At 54.7% G+C, this 22,771-nt stretch overlaps 1 protein-coding gene across 3 annotated transcripts; it reads left to right on the forward strand.

Moving 5' to 3' along the window:
• The first annotated feature begins 380 nt into the window (after positions 1 to 380).
• NYNRIN (NYN domain and retroviral integrase containing) lies at positions 381 to 20,988 on the forward strand. Of its 3 annotated transcripts, none has more exons than XM_059373008.1 (8): positions 381 to 1,191; positions 10,734 to 11,401; positions 11,523 to 13,052; positions 13,929 to 14,059; positions 14,151 to 14,247; positions 15,978 to 16,079; positions 16,306 to 16,407; positions 17,522 to 20,988. In XM_059373008.1, exons 1-8 carry the CDS (start codon positions 994 to 996, stop codon positions 20,367 to 20,369), a joined length of 5,676 nt encoding a protein of 1,891 aa, XP_059228991.1. In that variant the 5' UTR covers positions 381 to 993; the 3' UTR covers positions 20,370 to 20,988. The 3 variants fall into 3 exon arrangements, with proteins under 3 accessions (XP_059228991.1, XP_059228992.1, XP_059228993.1); XM_059373009.1 differs by having other exon boundaries at positions 382 to 1,191; positions 11,217 to 11,401; XM_059373010.1 differs by having other exon boundaries at positions 382 to 1,191; positions 11,220 to 11,401.
• The last annotated feature ends 1,783 nt before the right edge of the window (positions 20,989 to 22,771 follow it).

Raw genomic sequence — 22,771 nt, forward strand, 5'->3', positions numbered from 1 at the left:
CAGCGTTCCAGGCCAGACCCTCACTCCCATCCTGGAGCCTCCCCTCCCGGCATTACTGAAACTCGCTAAAAGGGGCTTTCATAAACAACGCGAGTCTGAAAACTCGGGCGGCTCTCCCGCCCCTCCAGCCCCGGGGGCTTCAGGAGGGTCTGGGCTGTCTGCCAGCCCCGGCTGGCAGTCCCCAGACTTGGGGGTGGGGTGGGGAGGCGGGGCCTTTTCTCTCAGCTTCCTGCTAGGTTTCCAGCCCGGAGTTTCCTCAGGCCCCAGCCTCCCCCGCTCCCCACCCTGCTCTCCCTTAACCCTTTCCTTGAGGGGGTGGGGGTGGGCGGGGTAGTGGTGCAGGGGGAGGAGTGGCACCGGTTAGCTACTCCAGGGAGGGCTGGGAGGGGCGCGGTGGGAGGAGCTGGGAGAAAGTCCCAGAAACCAAGCCCCCTCTCCCGCACCGAACGCCCCTCCTTCCCCTTCCTCTTCCTTCCACCCAGGAAAGGGGAACGTGGAAGGAAATTAACTTTGACCCCTGATTCTGGCTCGCGGCCTAAAACTTGGGTGGAAGGCGGAGGTTTCGAGGACCCTCCCGTCCCTTCCCCCCACCTCGTCGCCCCCTCCCCCGGCCTTCCGCGCCCCTTCTAACCACCCGGGGGGCGGAGAGAGGGTTCATCTTGCGGGGGCTGACGCAGTGGTGAAGGGGAAAGGCTGGGCGCGGAGGGAAGGGCGGCGGGAGCCCCAGCGGTCCCACCCCCAGCTGCAGCCCCTGGCAGGAAGAGGTTGTCGCGGGAGCCGCCGCCAAAAGAGACGCAGCTCGGGCGGACCGGCGCCCGGGCGGTGGCGGGAGGGTACGAGAGCCGGGTGGACCGCTGCCCCGGCGGGGGGGGGCGCGCCCCTCGCAGGAGGGGGCGTGGCCTGGGCTCCTCGGGCACTCGGCTGGGGTGCCTCCCGCGCTGGGAGCCCGGTGACACTGTCGGCGCCCTCTTTCCAGGGACGGGCGGGGCAGCCATGCTCCTGTCCGGGGGCGACCCTCCGGCGCAGGAATGGTTCATGGTGCAGACCAAATCAAAGCCCCGGGTGCAGCGGCAGCGGCTGCAAGTGCAGCGCATCTTCAGGGTCAAGCTGAACGCCTTCCAGAGCCGCCCAGACACCCCCTACTTCTGGCTGCAGCTCGAGGGGCCCAAGGAGAACATGAGCAAAGCCAAGGTAAACAGCTCGTCCCTACCCCACCCGCCCCTTCCAGCCAGACTCCTCTCGCGCTCCCCTGCCCAGGAGAGGCGGGGGTCCCCAGAGGTCCCTCGACCTGGATTAGGCACTATGGCGGTCAGGTAGTGGGCCAGTCTCCTGTCTTTCCAGATCTGCAGCCTTGGTTCCTTCCCTCTGGTTCCCTTTTTCTTTTCGGCTCTCTCCTGCATGTTACTTCTGTCTCTCAAGTGCGCTGAGAGAACCTCCATGGTGTGTGTTCCCCCATGAGCCTTACATGGCCAGGACCCCAGCATCCATAGCCTGCTCCCTCATCTGGGGAACAACTTAAGGTCCAGCATTTCTTTCTTTCCTTCTTTTTTAAAAGATTTTATTTATTTATTTGACAGAGAGATCACAGGTAGGCAGAGAGGCAGGCGGGGGGTGGGTGGGGTGGGGAACAGGCCACCGAGCAGAGATCCTGATGCGGGGCTCGATCTCAGGACCGTGGCATCCTGACCTGACCCGAAGGCATAGGCTTTAACCCACTGAGCCACCCTGGCGCCCAGGTTTAGCATTTCTATGGCCTCGGCAGTATCTCTTTGTTCTCTACCAAGAAGCTGGAAGGCGCAGGTCCTTCTGTCTCCTTTTAAGTCTCCGTAAATCCTGAGCTGCCCCCTTGGAGCCTCTCAGAGTGCTGGACAGGAGGTGCCCTTAGAGACCCTTCTAGAGCAATGCTGGCATTTTACAGATGTGGTATTGGGGATTGGAGAGGGTAAGGGTCTTGCTTGACATCACAGTGTCAGGTGGGGATGGGGGAGGGTGGCAAGTGCTGGAATTAGAACCCAGGGCTTTGGGTTCCCTGCCCCACACTCTTGATGCCCTAGGCAGCCTCTTGCAGGGGCTGTGTGTGTGTGTGTGTGTGTGTGTGCGCGCGCACGCGCAGATGCTCTGGAAGACAGTGGTCCTTGGGGATGGGTGGGAATCTTGGAGGAGGGCTATGGGCTTTCAGATGAAAGGGGTTGCTGTGTGGGGCTGGGTGCTGGACAGGCTAGATCACAGTGCACCTCTCTTGCATTCTCTCTGGCTTCTCTCACAAACTTCTCCACTTGGGCCTCTCGGGTTCCCTCTGACTCCCAGTCATGGCCAAGGTCTCCCTCTTTCTCTAGATTCCCTTATCTTTTCCTGGAAGGAATGCTGCAGCTTTCCTGGGTCCCAGGTCACCCACTTCCTTTGCACTTCTCACCCCCCATCCCCCCAACACACACCCCTTCTCCAGCTGGGTCCATGCCAGTATCCTAATTGGTCAAGGCCATGGGTGGTGGAGCCCAGAATACACTGGCCAGTGGCAGGCAGGCAGGCTGGAAAGTTCCTCCCTCAGCCCCTCCACTGAGCTGCTTGGTCAGCGGTTTTTCCAGTTCTGACAGAGGTGTAGGGGGAGGGGAGGGGTGCCTGCCCAGAGAATGGATGGGCTGGAGCCCCTGAGATTCAGACTTTTCCGTAGCTAGAATAGGGTGGGCTAATAAGAGGAGCCTTTGGGGTTGTTTTGGGTTCTTAATCTTTATTATTTTATTTTATTTTTTGTTTTAAAGATTGTATTTATTTGTTTGACAGAGAGAGAGAGTACAAGCAGGCGGAATGGCAGGGAGAGGGAGAAGCAGGCTCCCGCAGAGCAGGAAGCCCCACTCGGGGCTAGAGGCTCTCAGGGCTCGATCCCAGGACTCGGGGGGAAAATGACCTGAGCTAAAAGCAGATGCTTAACCAACTGTGCTACTTAGGCGCCCCAATTCTTAATCTTTTTATTAATTTGAAATAGAACAACTCACCCTTTTGATTTGTATTTTCAGAGATGCCTAGCACTCCTGCCCCCTTGCTTTAAATCCTGGATCAGCTTCTCCAGACCTGCCTGCTCCTACTACTGTCTCAGGGTTCCGTGGGCCACTCCCTCCCTCACACCCCAGGCCCAAGAAACCAGTGGCTTTCTTGATTCCCCTACCTGTCCCCTCCTTCCCCTCTGTCTTCCCTCCGGGAAAGGCCCTGTTTAAGATGGAAATATAACATGAGGGTCTTCTAGGTTAGTTCCTCTCTTATTGCACAAAATGAGCAGAGAGAAGACACGGTTGGAGGTTTGGAGCAGGAGAGCAGGGAGGGTGGGAGGATAAGGCTTTGTCCCAGGACTCAGGAGATCTGGGCTCACCCTGTTGTCACCAAGCTGTGTCTGGGACTGAGGGATGTGGCAGAGAGAATTCGAGATCAGGGTTTTCTAGCCTCTAACTGGGTGACCTGGGTCAAATAATTGACTCTCTCTGGAGCCTATTTCTTCATCTATAAAATAATAATATAACACCCATATCATGGAGGGGTTGTGAGTCTGCTGAAATAATGCAGGCTTAAGAATGTTCGCAAATGTGGGGACACCTGGGTGGCTCAGTGGGTTAAGCCTCTGCCTTCAGCTCAGGTCATGATCCCAGCATCTTGGGATTGAGTCCCGAATTGGGCTCTCTGCTCAGCAGGGAGCCTGCTTCTCTCTCTCTCTGCCTGCCTCTCTGCCTACTTGTGATCTCTGTCAAAGAAATAAATAAAATCTTTAAAAGAAAAAAAAGAATGTTCGCGAATGTGGAGAGCTATGTGATATAGATGTCAGTTATTGTTACTCTTTTTAAAAAATTTATTTATTTATTTATTTAAAAGATTTTATTTATTTGACAGAGAGAGATTACAAGTAGGCAGAGAGGCAGGCAGAGAGAGAGAGGAGGAAGCAGGCTCCCTGCTGAGCAGAGAGCCCGATGCGATGCGGGACTCCATCCCAGGACCCTGAGATCACGACCCGAGCCGAAGGCAGCGGCTTAACCCACTGAGCCACCCAGGCGCCCCTAAAGATTTATTTATTTTGAGGGGAGGGGCAGAGGAAGAGGAAGAGAATCCTCAAGCAGACTCCATGGGGGTGGGGGAGGTGCCTCCATCCTAGGACCCTGAGCTGGTGGCCTGAGCTAAAACCAAGAGCCAGGCGCTGAACCTACCGACCCAGCCACCACAGATGTCAGTTATTACTGTACAACTTTGAATGACTGCTTTTGTCTCTGATTCTCAGTCTCCTTGTTTGTAAAATGAAAAGCTGAAATTAAAGTAAGATGAAATGCTCCCCAGGGTCGAGCAATCTGATCCGTGACAATTTCTCAAGTCTGATGATGTCTTGTGGCTTCCATGTGGAGGTGCTGGGGCTGACTCTAATCCCAGCTGTGGGGACACCGAAGCCTGCACTTTGATAACGTGCTGTGATACTCAGGCCAACGGGCAGAGAGGACTAGTGAGACCAGAGGCTGACGGATGGGAGAGGGGTGAGCATGGGGGGTGCTGGATGGGGAGGGGAGGAGGGGTGAAGGAGACCGGCTCATCTGGAGGAGGGCCTGGGTATGCTTCTGAATTCTACTCATTGGCTTTCCAGGAAAATGTCCGTAGAACTCGAGTGCCTTTAAATTGTTCTGTTGTGGTGGGATTTAAGAAATAATGAAGTCATTTGCCAGAAATCACCTTCCCAGGTGGCAAGAAACAAACACTGGGGGGGGGGGCCTGGCCTCTCTGAGGTGAGATCAGCAAGTGGAAAGGAGGGGTTTATTTATTTATTTAATTAGATTTTATTTATTTGTTAGAGCGAGAGAGCACGCACAAGCAGGGGAAGCGGCAGGCAGGGGGCGAAGCAGGCTTCCCACCAAGCGGGGAGTCCAATGCCGGACTGGGTCCCAGGACCCTGGGATCATGACCTGAGCCAAAGGCAGACACTTCACTGTCTGAGGCACCCAGGTGTCCCTGAAAGGAGAGTTTTAATAGTGATCAGAGTTTCCCAGGGACAAGCCCTGCTCAGCGCACTGTCTTTGACAATGGCAAGGAAGCATTGAGCACAGAGAGGAGAGGGGACATTTCACTTTCCTCCTTTCTGGAGATGCCTCCTTTCTGGAGATACCTCCTTTCTGGAGATGATGGAGGGAGGGGAGGGGGAACCAGAGACTGGGTTCAGAGAGCTGTGGGGCAGGGCGTGGTTTGCTGACTTTGGGCTTGGCTTGTCAGATGGAAGCTGATAGGTCCCTTGATCCACTTCGTAAGCAAGTCACATGGAAGTTGGTGGTCAGGGATTTGCTGGAGCTGGGTGCTACTAATCCCTACTGTTTCAGGAAGTTTGCAAACCAGTGGTGCCCCACTGGTAGTTTGAAATCAGCCATTGTGGGAGTAGTTATGCCATAGAAATTGTCAAATGCTACAAATCAGGGCTATCATCGCGCCACCCCCCACCCCACCGCCCCCAGGGGCTGATTGTCAGTCTCTTACCTAATTGTGTTTTGGGCAACTAATCTCTCTCTCTTTTTTTAAACTTAATTTTTCTTCTATAAAGGTAATGCACAATTAAAAAGTCCAATACTTTTCAAAAAGCAGACAGTAGGACACCATGATTCCCTGCTGTGTTCCTCCCAACTGCCTCTTCTGTGCTATTCCTCCTAGACAGTACTCCCTGTGGCATTTCCTCATCTCCACATTCCTAAAAAAAAGTATATGTATATATATACACATATATATGTGTGTGTATATATATGTATATATGTATATTATCTTTTGATTAATTGGTTTTATTTTTTTCATGTATTTTTCTCTTTTTAAAATTTAAATTCAATTTTTTTTTTAAGATTTTATTTATTTATTTGAGAGAGAGAGAGAGAGAGCATGAGAGGAGAGAGGTCAGTGGGAGAAGCAGACTCCTTGCCGAGCAGGGAGCCTGATGTGGGACTCGATCCTATGACTTCAGGATCATGACCTGAGCCAAAGGCAGTTGCTTAATCAACTGAGCCACGCAGGTGTCCCTAAAATTTAAATTCAATTAAATAACAGATAGTGTACTATTAGTTTTTTTAGTCCCTTACATCGTCATCCTTTTTTCCCAATAGAGTTATATATTTCAGTTTTCTGTCAAACCTGTGTCACTCACATCTGGGCATTGCCCTGTATTCTGCTTATGTTTTCTTTCTGACTTGTGCTTCACTAAGGCTAAGAACCCCTTATTTTTCAATTTGCTGGTTTTCCTTTGTACCTGTAGCCAATTCTTACAATTTCAGTAGCCTCTCACTACAGTTTTCTAGAAGGTCAATCTATGTGCTCAGGGTGTTGTTCACCCTGAGGACATCTGTCTAGCCAGGACTGCACAGCTGGCATCTGAGACTTCAGTTTGCTGTCCTTGGCATCATTTGCCTGTTTTTTTTTGTTAAATGCCTTGTTTCCTGGACTGAATGTCTTTTTCTTTCTTGGGTTGGTGGAGCACATCCATCGGTGGTGTCATCAAGTGAGAAAGATGGTACAGTGCTGAAGGGTATGCTGGTGACTGCTCTCAACGAGCTTGTCTCTGGAGTCTGACCCTCTAGACCAAACTAGCTGTCCCCCTTGCCTGCGGATGCCTGTGTTCTTAGAACAGTGGCTGGCACCTAGTAGGTGCTCAGTGATGATTTGTTGAATGGGTGGATCCATTCAGAGATCTGTCTTTGTCATCATCCTGGAGATTCTTTGCTTTCTTCCCATGTCCTTTCTTGGTTTCCTTTGTTGATTAGCTGGAAGATATTCCTTAGTAGCTTCCCGAGAAACCCCCTCCCGCAACCCAAAGGTGTTTTTTTGTTTTGTTTTGTTTTTTAATTTATTTAACAGACAGAGATCACAAGTAGGCAGAGAGAGTAGGCAGAGAGAGAGGAGGAAGCAGGCTCCCTGCTGAGGAGAGAGCCTGAGATCATGACCTGAGCTGAAGGCAGAGGCTTGAACCCACTGAGCCAGCCAGGCAGAGACCTTACACCATTGACTTCTTGCTCTTGGGACATCTGAAGCTCTTCCAGGACCTCGGTCCTTTGTGTGTGAAATGTCTTCCCTCTGGAAGTTTGTAGTTTTCCCACTGTTTTGAGGTTTCTCAGTAGGAACCCGTTGTTTGGGTCTGTCTCATCCATCTTCAGATGTGCTCTGTGGCACAGGTGCTCTGTGGGCTTGTCTGTCTGGACACTCATGTTCTTCAGATCTAGAAAATTTTCAGAAACTATTTCGTTGATGATTCTCCCCTGTGTTTCTTAACCTCTCTGGAACTCCTCTTCAGACATTGAGCTTTCTGGCCTGGTGTACTTATTCTTATTTTTTCTCCTGTTCTCCAATTCTGACTTTTTGCTCTGTTTTCTGGAGTTTTCATGAAGTTTATCTTCCAACCTTTTTATTTTTTAATTTTCTAAAAGATCTTATATATTTATTTGGGAGAGGGTAGGAGCAGAGTGAGAGGGAGAGAATCTCAAGCAGACTCCTCACTGGGTATGGAGCCTGACCTGGAGCTCAGTCCCATGACCCCGAGATCATGATCTGAGCTGAAATCAAGAGTCAGGTGCTCCACTGCCATCATATTTTTTAATATTTTAAAGTCATTTATGGGGGTGCCTGAGTGGCTCAGTTGGTGGAGCATGTGACTCTTGATCTCAGGTTGTAGGTTTGAGCCCCATCTTGGGTATAGAGATTACTTAAAAATAAAATCTTAAAAAAAAAAGTCACTTATGTTTCTCTGAATTCTCTTTTCAAAGGGGTGTCTGGGTGGTTCAATAAGTTAAGCGGCTGACTCTTGGTTATGGCTCAGGTTGTGGTTTCAGGGTCTTGGGATCAAGCCCTGCCTCGGGCTCCACACTAACCAGGGTCTGCCTGAAGATTCTCCCTCTCCCTCTGCCAGCCCTCCCCGCTTGCACACACACTCTTCCTCAAAAAAATAAATCTTGGAAAAAAAAATAGTATCCTATTCTTGTTTAATGTGCCAGTGTTGTGTATTATCCCCCTGAGAGAGCAATGATAGTAAATGTTTTGGAGTTTTCTTCTCTCTGCCTTGTTTCTCTTCCTTCAAATTGTTCCCTGCCCCTTTCTGTATGTTTTCTTTTTTTTTTCCTTCCATCTTTACTTTTTTTTTTTTTTTGACCGTGAGATCAAGACCTGAGCTAAGATCAAGAGTCAGATGCTTAAGGGACTGGGCCACCCAGGCACCCCTGTGTGTTTATTTCACATTAGAAGTTTTCCCCATGTGTCATGGTAATCCTTGCACGAGGCTGACTCTGGTTGGTTTTGAACTTGTTTGTGCAGAGACCTGAGGGTGCTGTCTATCAGGGAGCCTGTTTGGTGATCTGTAGGTCTTTGCTCTCTGGCTGGCCAGATTTCCAGAATGTATTTCTCTGTTCTGTCCTGGAGGGTCACGGTCTGGCTGCTGAGATGCTGAATGGGAAGAATGAGTTGCTCTGCGTTCAGCTTTCATTGCAGACTTCATCATTTGGCCCTCTTCCCTTCCTTCATGTTTTTTTGTATGGTCTCCACACCCTCAAGTATGGTGATGAACCTCTAATCCCAGGACCTTGTTTCCCGCCTGCTAGTTTGTCTAGAGAGCAAACCTCACGGTATGTGAAGGTACTTGCCCAGCCTTCATGTGAGGGGCTGGTTGATCTCCCCAGCTCTAACTACTCCTCAAACAACTTTGCCTCAGTCTACCTTTTTATTTATTTGTTTTTACTTTTACATTTTACTTATTATTTATTTTATTTTATTTTAAAGTAATCTGTATACCCAACGTGGGGCTCAAGCTTACAACTCTGTTGTTTCTTTACCTTTTTTTGCTGAATGGTATAGACAGCCCCATGGCTAAGGCCCCAGACTTTGGAGTCAGGGTGCCTGAGTATCCCAGCCCACTATCTGTGTAACCTTGGACTTGTGCCCTTCCTTGCTCATCTAAAATGGGGATTGTAGCCATTTCCTTCTAGGGCTGAGAGAGGAAATCTCATGAGATCATGTGTATATAAGCCTGATACACAGTAAGTATTCAATGAATATTAGTTCACATTTATTATTTGGAAAATGGTCTTAGTTTTTAATCTGTCTTTTAAAAAATATTGAACAGTTAATGGAACAATAACTATTTTAAGCTCTTTGCACAAAGAGAAGAAACCACCCACAGTCTTCTTCTCTAGCATGTTTCTTCATTTTTACATATTGTTTTTCAAGTAATTGGAATGTAGGGTGCTGGGGTGGGGATTGGTTAAGGTCTGTGACAGTTATCCCGCTCCTGGTCAGATTCACCCTGCTGGGCAGTGGGACCTGCTAAGGTTCTGGGTGGGAGGGGTTGGCTTCGGATGTCTATCAGGTTTTGAGCTGGTTTTGGACTGATCTCGAAGAGGTTAGACCTGGGCCTAAGTGCCTAGGTGTATTTTAGGCCCTTTGGGGAAGGGGTTGGAGGCCTGTGGCCCAGCGCAGGTCGAAGAGGTAAGCACAGTTCTGAGCGGGGGGCTGGAGTGGTCTTTAGAACAGCTGCTGGAGATCTAAAATGCAGCCTTTGCACCCTAATGGAACTGTTAGGGGAAAATAGGAAGAGGGATGACAATCAGGGATGTGGGGATGTGGAGGAACAGGAGGGACATGAGGGCGAGTGTTATTGACATGGGTTGGCTGATGAAGTGGGAGTGTCCATGCTCCCATGGAACTCATGGGGCCATGCTGGTATAGCTTAGCCGCGCAGGGGAGAGCTCCAACCTGTCCCCTCCCAGCGGCTGCTGAAGCCTGAGTGTGTGAGGCCTGTAAACATGAGGAGATGGTCTGCCCAGAGAGCCAGAGGCCTTCGTTCTGGTTCAGCCATCATGCATATCTGTGGGGCTCCCCTGGATGCTGGCCCAGTGACTTACCTCCTCCTCTCTTCCCTCTGGGCAACAGAGTTACCATGGTTATAGGTATGGGTTGTGCTAGAGACCTTCTGTAGGGGGATTAAGCCAGAATCCCACAGGATTACCCTGTGGTCACTGTGTAGTCTGAGGAGGTGGAAAGAGCCCTGGTTTCAGAGTCAGACAGAGGTGGATTGTGTTCCTGGCCCGTCAGCCTGTAGCTGTGTGTCATCGGGCAAGCGAGGTGTCCCTTCTGAGCATGCAGAATGGGAATAGGCTGAGCCAGACTTTAGGCTAAGCACTTCTTTGTATTAATGCATTGAAGCTCCATATTAGCCTCATGAGGGAGGACTGTTATCCCCATTTTACAGATGAGGAATCGCAGGCACAGGGAGGGTAGATCACTTGCCCCAGGTCGCATAGGTTCCTGGCACGGGGAGGATACTCAGTAGTGTACAATTCCCCTTCTAGCTGGCTCCTGTTTCTAGAATTGCAGGTTAGGACTGGGGTATCTCACTTAACCTGCCATCTTACAGGCAAAGGGACAGAGGTCTCAGGAAACAGGTAAAGTTCCACAGTTAACCTGCCTCACCTGGTGCAGCCGAGTTGGAACTAGAGCAAGGGCCCTGACTCCAAGTCTAGGTGTTTTCCCCTTCCCCTGGGTGCCTCCCTCATCTCTTGGGAGAGTTCCCTGGGAAGAAATGAGTGTGTGAGGGGGCAGGACCAGGAGAGAGGGGCTGGCCATGGGGGCAGCATTGGATTATGGTAGGACAAGTCCCTGGGGAGGGGCAGGCCTTGGGGTGGGGAGTGCAAGCCAGTGAGTGCAAGCCCATAAAAGGATGACTTCCTTTGTGCTTCCTCTCCCCACTGTGGCTTCAGGAATATCTGAAGGGCCTGTGCAGCCCGGAGCTGTGGAAGGAGGTTCGCTACCCACAGGCCCTGCACTGCGCCTTCCTTGGGGCCCAGGGCCTCTTTCTCGACTGTCTCTGCTGGAGCACTCTGGCCTACCTGGTGCCTGGCCCCCCTGGCTCCCTGATGGTGGGGGGGCTGACTGAGTCTTTCATCATGACCCAGAACTGGCTGGAGGAGCTGGTGGGGCGGCTGCGCTGGGGCCCTGCCGCTCTGCTTACCCCTCGGGGGATCTGGGAGGCCGAGGTGACCAGGGCCTTCGGGGCCCTGGTCTGGATCCGCGGTGACCAGTATGCAGGGGATCTGCTGCAGCTGCCCCCAGCGGTCCAAGAGCTGCTGCTGAGCCTGGTGCGGGACGCTGCAGGCAAGGAGGACATCATCGAGTGGCTCGGCCGCATCGGCACTTCCGAGTCCCGCTCTGACCCCGAGGTCCTGATCTGCCCTCCTCACCAGCAGAAGGAAGGCCCGGCCATGGTGTCTGTGGGAGACGGTCCTGGGCCCTTCCTGGAGGTGGGGACCCTCCAGAACAGGAATCAAGAACATTCCAAGAGGTTAACCAGCCTGGGAGCCACCAGGGCCCTGGTCTTGGGTGCGCCGGGCCAGAACACACAACAGGAAACAGCAAACCAGCTGGTACGGTAAGTTCTGCTGAAGAAGCTCTCTGCTTCTCTGATCCTCTCCCTGCTCCCCCACCCCAAGGAAGTTGTGGGGGACTTTTGTGGTTTAACCACCCTTCCAATAAACGTGGGCTTTTTCTAGGGTCAATTCCAACAGCCATGGTGGCGCAGACAGCGGTCGAGAGGAAGGGCCAGCGCGAGCCACCAGCAGCCAGGACTCTGCACCCCATGCACAGGCCCTGTCCCAGCAGAAGCCAGGCCAGAGAGCGGAAGACAAAGTCCCCTTCCAGCCCCCAGTGTCAGCCCTGGGATTGTGCCCGCCCTGGAAGGCCTGGACCCCTGGGCCTGCCTTTGGGCCCTTGTGGCCCGGGGCTATCGCCGCCACCTTCTGGAGGATCAATGAGCTGCACTCCCTCCACCTGGCCTGGCTCCTGTCCCAGGCGTGCTTCAGTTTCCCCTTCTGGCAGAGGCCCCTAGGCCCCATTCAGTTCAAGCTACCAGGGCAGAATCCTTTGCCCTTGAATCTCGAGTGGAAGCAGAAGGAGCTGGTTCCTTTGTCCAGCATGGAAAGCCCCGAGTGCAGACCAGAGGCGGGACCAGGAGGAGAGGCAGCCCTACAGAACTGCCCGAGGCCGGAGACCCCCCCGAAAGTCATGAGTTTATTGGTAGTCTCAGGGGGCTCAGGTGTAAAGGACAAGACTAGCCCCGGACTTCCCCAGATAGGACCACCCTTGACCTCTGTACCGCCACTGCAAACTGGAAGCGAGCCAGGGGATCAAGGAAGCGGGCAGTGGGACAGTAAGGGGCCAGAAGAGGGGCCCTTTCCGGCGCTGCTGCCAGGGCAAGGAGTGTCTACAGCTCAGGGGGGGCCCGTGGCTCAAGGGGGGCTGACCGCGCCATCAGTACCTGATGCTCAAACAGTGCCTGAAACTCTTGAAGTGCCCATGGCTGCAGCAGTGGCCACAGCTCAAACCCCACCTGCGGATCAAGGGCTGCCTGCTGTCCCCAAAGTGCCTACAGCCCAGACGACGCTAGCAGTCCCTGCGGAACCTGCAGCTCTCGAAGTGCCTTCGGCCCCCACGAAGCCAGCAGCTCCAGGGGTGCCCTCGGCTCAGAAGACAGCCGTGGCTCCGCCAGCATCAGCAACTCCAGGGGCACCTGCAAATCCAAAAGCTCCCGCAGCTCAGAAAACGCCTTCGGCAAAATCGTCACCTGCAGGGCCCAAAGCTCCCAAAGCCCAAACTGGGCCTCTAGCCAAAACAGGGTCTGCTGGCCCCAAAGCCCCCAGAGCTCCCAAAACTGCGGCTCAGAAGACACTCGCAGATTCGGGACCGGTCTTGGGTGCGGCCAAACTCCCGAGCGAGGGCCAGTCTTCGTCAAGGGGTGACGCCTCCTTCCCAAAGGGCAAGGCGGAGGCCGAAAGGCAGGGCCCCCAGTCCGGCAGCACCTCAGCTCCCAGTCGTAAGCACCAAGCTCAGACAGAGGGGTTCCTGGGGGCGCGGGAGGGAGCCCCGAGGCAGCCGCCTCGCCATCCACAGGCAAACAGCACGGTGACCAGCTTCCAGAGGTACCACGAGGCCCTGAACACCCCTTTTGAGCTGAACCTGTCGGGGGAACCCGGGAACCAGGGTCTGCGGCGAGTGGTCATCGATGGGAGCAGTGTGGCCATGGTGTGAGTACCCATGGGTGTGGGGTGGCCCAGGGGGACAGAGTGTGGCATCCCCTCTTGACCTCTGCGGGTGGGGCCACAGGGTTCAAATGGGGAAACGGCAGTGTGCACGGAAAGGTTAAGACAGCCCCGAGAAGGGAGATTTCTCTTCTTCCGCTTTGATGGAAGCAGAACCAGGCCCAAAGAGGTGATGAATCTTGCCCCAGATTCCAGAGCCTAGTAAGGGGCCAGGCTGGCCTTGGCTTCCCATCTGTCCCCTGCCAAGGCCTGTGCTCCCACTGTGGCCTGTTGCACGTGGTATGGTGTTTGTCAACCCCAGGCCAGCGGTTAGTGTTGAGCCGGAGCCTGGCGGCCCAGCCCAGGTGTCCTTTATGTGGCCTTTCCTGCCTCCGCTAACCAACCCTTAGAGACCATCCTGCTTGCCCAGAGTTTACTGCTGTACATGTGTTCGCCCAGGTGTGTGGGAGACCTGTGGTCTTCCCCACAGAAGATGGGAGTTACTGTGCTGAACGTGCTCCCAGCAGACACGTAGTGGCAATGGCTGCTCTTTTGCTTCTAGCCCTGAATTGAGTTCTTTGGGTGTAGAGGTTGCCTTCTTTTTCCTTTTGCCCTGGAGGGCCCTATTCATGTGCATGCACACGCGCGTGCACGTACTCACACATACGCAGGTGTGCAACATACCCCCCACCCAAGCATGCAAACACACACTTACAGAGTGGGTCTTTCCAGAATGTTCGATGATGGATGAAAGGGACAAGGGCATTGTCGGCGCAGATGTGGGTGCGTGGCATTGCCTGGCTCTGAGGGAGGGCTGAGGGGCAGGGCCATGTTCCTCAGGAGGAACTTGTTCATCTCCTGCCCGCTCCCCCGCCCCTCCAGGCATGGCCTCCAGCACTTCTTCTCCTGCCGTGGCATTGCCATGGCGGTGCAGTATTTCTGGAACCGGGGCCACCGAGAGGTCACTGTGTTCGTACCTACCTGGCAGCTGAAGAAGAACCGGAGGGTGAGAGGTGAGCTGCCCGCTGCCTCTCTGTCCCGACTGTGGCCTCTGCCTGGTGGCCTGTCCTCTGAGCATATCTGTCTTCTGCCTTTCGCCTCCAGAGAGCCACTTCCTGACGAAGCTGCACTCCCTCAAGATGCTTTCAATCACCCCCTCCCAGCTTGAGAATGGCAAGAAGATCACCACCTACGACTACAGGTGTGCCAGTCCCAGGCCTACCTTCTGTAGGGCTCAGGGGGCGGGCTTGGGTGGTGGCGGAGGGGGGCTGGGCAGTTGTGTCAGGCGGGGTCCTGCCTCCTCTGCTCTGGGGAGATGGAGGCCGGCATTTCTGAGGGGCATGAGGGGCACCTTGGAGAGGATGGCCTGGGGCATGGGGCCCTCTGGAGGCAGAGGGAGGGATGCCATGAGGAGAGGGCTCCAAGATTGGCCCTACCCAAGGCCAAGGGTGAGTCCGATTTTGGGACTCTGCAGCTGCATTCCCTTAGTCAACAGGCTTTCTTCTCCTGTGACCTACCAGCTGAGACCCACCACTTTGGGTAGACTAGCCCAGGGGACTTCCGGTGTTTCTAGTGAGCTGCTTCCCCAAGTGACTAATTCAGGGCTCCAGTTTGGGCTAAAGTTCATGTCTCAAGGAACTGCCTCAGTCTTTTCCTTCCTCCAGCCCTGGCACCTGGAGGAGGCATGTGTGTGACTGTATGTGCTTGGAGCCCTGGCTGGGCTCTGAAAATGGAGTTTGACTGGCCCTGTCTCCTTGATAAAGCCCTAGGACCTCTCTACTTGTCAGTCCTAAACACCTAGTCCCCAGCGTGGCTGAAGGACAGTATGCCCCGGGCGGGGGTAGGGGTAGGGGGTGGTGCGGGTGAGGGTTGTGATGCTGCCTCTGTGGGGGTAGGGACTGTCCTGCCCTGGTCACTGGTCCTAGGCTGGAGCCGATGCCGGGCACACGCAGGTCTTGGCTGCCCTTAGGCACCTCCTGTGCTGGGCACTGAGAAGTTCGGCTTCTGCCCACTTTTCCCAAGACCTGGCCTCTACCCAGGCTAGGAAGGGCTGGGCATGATAGCCCAGGCATCCCTCCTTCAAGGGCTAGGCCCTTTGATAAGGTCTTGAAGTGCCTCCAATTTCGGGGCTGGCTTTGAGGGAAGGTGGCTTTTCTGCAGAGGCCCCTCTGCTGGGCACTTGTGGAATAGCATGCTTGCGGCCACCAGAATGGCCGCTTCCGGGGAATGCCGAGAAGTAGGTGGCCTTTGCTTTCTTTCCTGGTCACAGCCCTCTTTCAAGGAGAGGTGATCCTTGGAAAAGTGGATTTGTTTATTCAGGTATGTGTTTTTATATATGGTTATATGTATATACATACATACATACAGGTGTATATATGTAGCGTGTATACGTACAAAGAGACGTATGTATATCTGTCTTGGCACGTATGGGAATGTTGTGCACTGGTGAAGAGGAATAATGGAATATTTGTGTGCATGCTGTGTGGGAGGCACTGAGGCAGGCACTTCAGTATCCCATCTCACTTAGTTTAATCCTCACAGTCATACAGGGTAGGTATTTTTTGTCCATTTTGTCTATGTGGAAACAGTAGCGGTAAAAAACGCATGTGTGAATGCGGGCGAGTGTGCGGGTTCCCGTGTGCGTGTCTGTGCATGTGTCTGTGAATGTGTGTCTCTTCAGTAGGGGTCTGTGCTTGTATGTACAGACCCCTGTATGGTTGGGGGTGTGCATCCAACCTCCCCCTCTCAGGGGCTAGTGGTGACCCTGGATGGCTGCATAGACAAGGGCATGGGCTCCTGAGCCCTGGCTCCCCGACCACTGGGGCAGCCTCTTTGGTCAGCACACCTCCGCGTGCAATGCGAGTTCATTTTCCCCAAAGGCCTGGCAAGGGAGGGTTTCTTGGTGGTGAGCAGCAGCCCCTCTCCCTGCAGGTTCATGGTGAAGCTCGCAGAGGAGACAGACGGCATCATCGTTACCAACGAGCAGCTCCACATCCTGATGAATAATTCCAAGAAACTGATGGTCAAAGATCGGTGAGGTGATCCCCAGGGCTGGAGCTATTTCTTGCTTGGGGATGTCAGGCAGCCCCTGGCAGTGGGTGTTGGGCCCGGGAGAGGGGCCTTGGACCTCTGCCCACCAGCACCTGCCTGCAAGAGGAGATGGGGGTCTCAACCCCTGTACGGACACCCGGGAGGGCAATGGGGCCATGGGTGGGTCAAGGCCTCCCCTATGACCACGTCTCTTCTTTCCCGGGTCCAGCCTGCTACCCTTCACCTTTGCGGGGAATCTCTTCATGGTGCCAGATGACCCCCTGGGCCGTGATGGTCCCACCCTGGACGAGTTTCTGAAGAAGCCAAACAGGTAATGGGCTGGGCCTCTGCTGCTTCCCAGCCCCTGCCTCCCCCACCCCGGGACCGACCAGAAACGCCTCAGTGCTAGCCAACGTTTGTCTAGTGCTTAACGATGAGCAGAGTAGTTAGATTTTTCAGGTCTTCACACTTCTCCTGCATTGATGCCTCCATAAACCAACCGTAGTGTGGTTTTCAGTTTTCCAGTTTTGCCTACATGCTTTCATACTGCACACACCCTGCCACAGCTGGCATTTGTACTCAAAGTCTTACTGTTTTTTTTCCCCAGATCCATGCCACGTGAATTCACGTGGTTCATTTTAATGGCTGTGTGGCATTCCATTCCACAAGTACCTAGCAGATGTAGCGAATCTTTCTTTGAGGCTCATTTGACATTTTCCATGTTATGCTATCGCACCGGTGCTGCTGTGGACAGCCTCGTTCTTGTTTCCTGGTGAACGAGGCCAGCTGTGCTAGAGTCCATTCTGATGGATTTTTCCCTCTGTGTATTGTCTTTGATTCTCACAGTTGGGGTTAGACACATATGACCGTCATCCTGGGCCAGGTTTGCAGTAACTCAGATGCCCTGGTATCCGCTCCCTTTGAGCTACCTTACTGCCCACCTCCCAGTTGCTGGGGCCCCGTGGGGAACTCTGGTCAGGACCTTATGGACAGTGATTGTTCCCAGGGCCAGCTCGCTCAGTTTCATCTCCCTGCGTTTGTCTGCTGTTCCCTCCCGATCCCTCATCGGGCCCTGTTCCCTCTCTTGTTCTTCCCCTGGCTTGCTCGTTCTTGGGGCCAGTTGGAAGTGCCAGTCGCCTCACTCTTACCAAGTCATCAGCTTAGATCTGGTTGAAAATGTTGCTTGGTTAATGAGGATTTGGTTGGATGAGGCTTCAGGGGGCAGCTGCATCTCTGAAATGGAGGCCCAGCCCAGCCTGGAGGTAGAGGGGGTGCCGGTGGGCGGGGTCCTGACAGAGGCTCTGCTGTGTCCCTGGCTGGCACTTGGCCCGGCCACAGGGACACTTGGCCATGAGGCAAGGCTCTGCAGATGTGGTTTTCTGCTGCGGGGCCCCTCTGTCCTCCACGAGGCCCTTTAGCGCCTCCACTCTGCTCTTCTGGTGTAGGCTGGACACTGATGTGGGCAACTTCCTGAAGGTGTGGAAGACCCTTCCTCCCAGCTCAGCCAGCACCTCTGAGCCTAGTGACGGTGTCGACCTTGTGCCTCCCGAGAGTCTGCCGAATATAGAGGACGTCCAGGAGGAGAAGGAGGGGCAGGATGAGGAGCAGAGGGAGGGGCAGGGGGCGCAGGAGCTGCCTGAAGAAGACGCCCCAGACTCCTCCCTGGCCTCAGTGTTCATGGCTGAGTGCTCTTCCCTTTCTGAGGAAATCCTCCGGTGCCTCAGCCTCCACGACCCCCCAGACGGGGCCCTAGACGTTGATCTCCTGCCTGCGCCAGCTTCTCCTTACCTGGGCATCCCCTGGGACGGGAAGGCACCCTGCCAGCAGGTCCTGGCCCAGCTGGCTCAGCTGACCATCCCTAGCAACTTCACTGCCCTGTCCTTCTTCGTGGGGTTCATGGACTCCCACCGTGATGTCATTCCCGACTATGAAGCTCTCGTGGGCCCCCTGCACAGCCTCCTCAAGCAGAAGCCGGACTGGCAGTGGGACTGGGAGCATGAGAAGGCCTTCCTGGCTCTGAAGCGAGCCCTGGTGTCTGCCCTCTGTCTGACGGCCCCCAATGCCCAGCTGCCCTTCCGTCTGGAGGTGACAGTGAGCCAGGTGGCCCTGACGGCCGTCGTCTATCAGGAGCACTCAGGGAGGAAGCACCCCATAGCCTATACCTCAAAACCTCTCCTCCCCGACGAGGAGAGTGAGGGCCCCCAGTCAGGGGGAGACAGCCCCTATGCTGTGGCCTGGGCCCTCAAACATTTTTCCCGCTGCATTGGAGACACCCCAGTGGTCCTGGACCTTTCTTACGCCTCCCGGACCACTGTGGGCCCCGAGACCCAGGAGGGCCGCAGGGTTTCCAAAGCATGGTTGATCCGATGGTCCCTCCTGGTACAGGACAAAGGCAAGAGGGCCCTGGAATTGACCCTTCTCCAAGGCCTGCTGGGAGAAAACCGGCTGCTGACGCCCGCATCCTCGATGCCTCGCTTTTTCCAGGTCCTGCCTCCTTTTTCCGACCTGTCCACTTTCGTCTGCATCCACATGTCGGGCTATTGCTTTTACCGTGAGGACGAGTGGTGTGCCGGCTTTGGTCTCTATGTCCTGTCTCCCACCAGTGCCCCGGTCTCCCTTTCCTTCTCTTGTTCCCCTTACACACCAACCTATGCCCACCTGGCAGCCGTGGCCTGTGGCCTGGAGCGCTTCGGCCAGTCCCGCCTCCCAGTGGTTTTCCTCACGCACTGCAACTGGATTTTCAGCCTCCTCTGGGAGCTCCTGCCCCTGTGGAGGGCTCGAGGCTTCCTCTCCTCAGATGGGGCCCCGCTACCTCACCCAAGCCTGCTCTCATACATCATCTCACTCACCTCTGGCCTCTCCTCCCTCCCATTTATCTACCGAACCTCCTACAGGGGCTCCCTGTTTGCCGTGACAGTGGACACCCTGGCCAAACAGGGCGCACAGGGGGGCGGGCAGTGGTGGGACCTGCCCAAGGACGTGCCGGTTCCCATCGTGTCCCCCCACACCATGGGCAAGAGGCCTGACTTGCTGGCATTGCAGCAGAGTGACAGCACCTTGGCTGAGGTCATTGCCAAACTGCGGGTTGGGCAGAAACTGCCCGGCTCCTCCCCCTTCAGTTCTGTCTTTAACTCCCTCAGCCTCGACCAGGAGAGCGGCCTGCTCATGTTTAAGGCGGATAAGAGGCCCAGGGTCTGGGTGGTCCCGAGGCAACTCCGGAGGGACCTGATTTTCTGTGTGCATGACCCACCCTTGGGTGGCCACCAGCGGCCCGAGGAGACCTACAAGAAGTTGCGGTTGCTGGGGTGGTGGCCTGGGATGCAGGAGCATGTGAGGGACTACTGCCGGAGCTGCCTGTTCTGTATCCCACGAAACCTCACTGGCAGTGACTTGAAGGTCATTGAGTCCCCGTGGCCTCTCCGGTCCACTGCCCCCTGGTCCACCTTGCAGATCGAGGTGGTGGGCCCCATCACCATCAGCGAGGAGGGCCACAAGCATGTGCTGATCGTGGCTGACCCCAACACCAGGTGGGTGGAGGCCTTCCCGCTGAAGCCCTACACACACACGGCGGTGGCCCAGGTGCTGCTGCAGCATGTGTTTGCCAGGTGGGGCGTCCCCGTGAGGCTGGAGGCTGCCCAGGGCCCCCAGTTTGCTCGGCACGTCCTGGTGAGCTGTGGGCTGGCGCTGGGAGCCCAGGCAGCCTCCCTGAGCCGGGACCTCCAGTTCCCCTGCCTGACCAGCTCCGACGCCTACTGGGAATTCAAGAGGGCCCTCAAGGAGTTCATCTTCCTGCATGGCAAGAAGTGGGCAGCCTCCCTGCCCTTGCTGCACCTGGCCTTCAGGGCCTCCTCCACCCAGGCCACGCCTGTCCAGATCCTGACAGGAGACGAAGTGAGGCTCGGCAAGCCCCTGTGGTGGGAGATGAGCAGTGCCAATATCGAAGGCCTCAAGATGGATGTCTTTCTGCTGCAGCTCATTGGGGAGCTGCTGGAGCTGCACTGGCGGGTGGCCGACAAGGCTAGTGAAAAGGCAGAGAACAGGCGTTTCAAGCGGGAGAGTCAGGAGAAGGAGTGGAATGTGGGCGACCAAGTCCTTTTGCTGTCCCTCCCCAGGAATGGCAGCAGTGCCAAATGGGTGGGCCCCTTCTATATTGGGGATCGCCTGAGCCTGTCCCTCTACAGGGTTTGGGGCTTCCCAACTCCAGAGAAGCTTGGCTGCATCTATCCTAGCAGTCTGATGAAGGCCTTTGCCAAGAGTGGCACACCCCTGTCCTTCAAGGTTTTGGAGCAATGACCGGGGCGGTGGGAGAGCCCCCCACTCCAAGGTCCTGGGCTTTTGCTGCTAGGCCTCCCCCAGCCCCGGGGAGTGGTCTCACAGCCCCCTGGGGGCCTCGGTTGTGCCTTTTGTGGAGAAGTTAATTCACAAAGCTTTGCTGAATTGCCTTGAACTGGGGACAAGTGTCCCTATGGAAACATCCCCAGTTTGGGGTATTGGGAGAATGTGTCAAAGGCTGTGAGATATGGGCCTCTGGTGATTTCACCCTGGGGGAAGGATAGGCCAGGCTCAATGTCTTTCCCCGAGTATTCCCATCATCCTGTCACACACAGGCAGGTATATACACATGTCCCCCAGAGTTTTGCTTCTGGTGTGATTCTGGGCCTCAGAATCGGAACTACATTCCCTTCTGTAATGTGGACTTCCCCTGAACTGTTCATTTGGGGACCCTTTGCCCTTTGAGTTATCACAGCTGACACAAATCCATGAGGTTGTCACAGCCCATTCCCAGTCTCATGGCCACCTTCCTCAGGCTAGGCTAGGTCTGCCCAGCTGTCAAGGAGGGGCTGGCCGTCCTGAGCCCGGGGCTCGGAGCCAGGGTAGGAGTATGGCCAGCCACAGAGAGCATCCCACTTGTCACGGGAATGTTAAGGGGAGACAGTCAGCCTACCTCAGTTGGCTCCAGACAATGGAGACAAGTCCCTATTCCCTGCTTCAATGGCGTCAACATACAGAAATCAAGGATCTCGATGCCAAGTGTGGCATCTCTATCTGACAAGCTACTTCAGCTAGACCTAGGGGCCCAGGCCTCTGTTTCAAGGTGAGCAGGGCATCTGAAATGAGCAGTCTGGCACATGGTGACGTGCTGGCATGGCTCTCCCTCCCAACCGCATCCCAAAGCCCACAGCCCTCTCCTTCCATGTCTACTGTGCCGTGTGTCCCCCAGACCCTGCACCATGTGCGGCTGCTTTGGTTGGATCACCTGTCCCCGGCACCTGCCTTATGTGTACAGCAAACCTCGGCTCCCTCCGAGCCACTCTGCAGAGATATCTTGTAGGGAGAGTGAATTTCTCCTAGGTGTGTATGCTTAACACTGACCCCTCTGAGTGGCTGCCAGTTCCACCAACAGAGTAGTTCCGGGTGAAGGCCAGCACCGTGTCACTCTGGCAGGGCCTCTGAGTGGTTCTATTTCTCCAAAGTGGAGCCAGTCTCCTGGCCCGGCCCAGATTGCCAAAGCACTTGGCACTGCTAGAGCTAAGCATTGCCTACTGTCGTGTCCAATCTGCTGGTTTTACCAAGAGGCCCAGAGGGGGAAGCCGTGTTCCCAAAGTCACACAGCTAGTTGGTGGCTGAGTTGCTTCCCAACTCAGTTCGCTTTAAACAGTGGTGGCGACAGGTTCAAGGGAGGAAATCCCTGAATCCTCTCCAAGTCCCCATCTCCCAGCTCTTATAGACAAACTGCTTCGATGTTACTCTTAAATCATTTCCAGCTGTCCATTCTGTCCAGGAGAGGATGGGTGACAGCTGAGAAATGAAAGGTGAGCTGTTTTCCCTCCCCTTCCGCTTCTCTGCCTCCTCCCTCTGATGGTATGCCAACCTCCTGTTCATCCATGGTGGACCCACATACATCTCCCCCCACCCCTGCTGTTAACCACATTTATGATCTTATATCCTTTTATATGATTTTTCATTTGATTTGTCAATAAATGGATCCAAATGGAGCTGGTGTCTATTCTTAGCTGCGGACTCAGTTCTGGGAGTGGGGAGGGTGGGAGGCAGTCCCAGGCTGACATGTGGAGCTGAAGGCCTGGGCATCATCCACCGGAGCTCCTCTGACCCACACTCTTATTTCACAGGTGAGACCAGTACCCAGCAGCGACAGGTGGCAGGCCCCACAGCCGTTTCTGTGGCAGGGCTGGGAGGGGGCCGGGGCTGGGCGCTTCCTTGGGGACGCTCTTTTCCAGCTCTTTTTTTTTTTTTTTTAAGATTTTATTTATTTATTTGACAGACAGAGATTACAAGCAGGCAGAGAGGCAGGCAGAGAGAGAGAGAGAGAGAGAGGGAAGCAGGCCTCCCGCGGAGCAGAGAGCCCGATGCGGGGCTCAATCCCAGGACCCTGAGATCATGACCTGAGCCAAAGGCAGCAGCCCAAACCACTGAGCCACCCAGGCGCCCCTCTTTTCCAGCTCTTGGAAGAGCTGGATTAAGGCTGGTGTGAGAGAATGGCCACAGAGCTGGCCCCGCTTTGTGGGATTGGAGACAGGATAGACTTCGGCTTGGAGCTTGACTCTGTTTCCGCTACCTGTATGATCTGTTTCCTGAGGCCTTGGGTTCCCCATCTGTCTGATGCAGGGTAGCGATTCCCAAGTTATGGGATGGTGTGAGGGTTACATGAAATTATCTGTGCAAAGAGGCTACTG

This window comes from Mustela nigripes, chromosome 13, assembly GCF_022355385.1.
Source record: "Mustela nigripes isolate SB6536 chromosome 13, MUSNIG.SB6536, whole genome shotgun sequence".
Lineage (NCBI taxonomy): Eukaryota > Metazoa > Chordata > Mammalia > Carnivora > Mustelidae > Mustela > Mustela nigripes.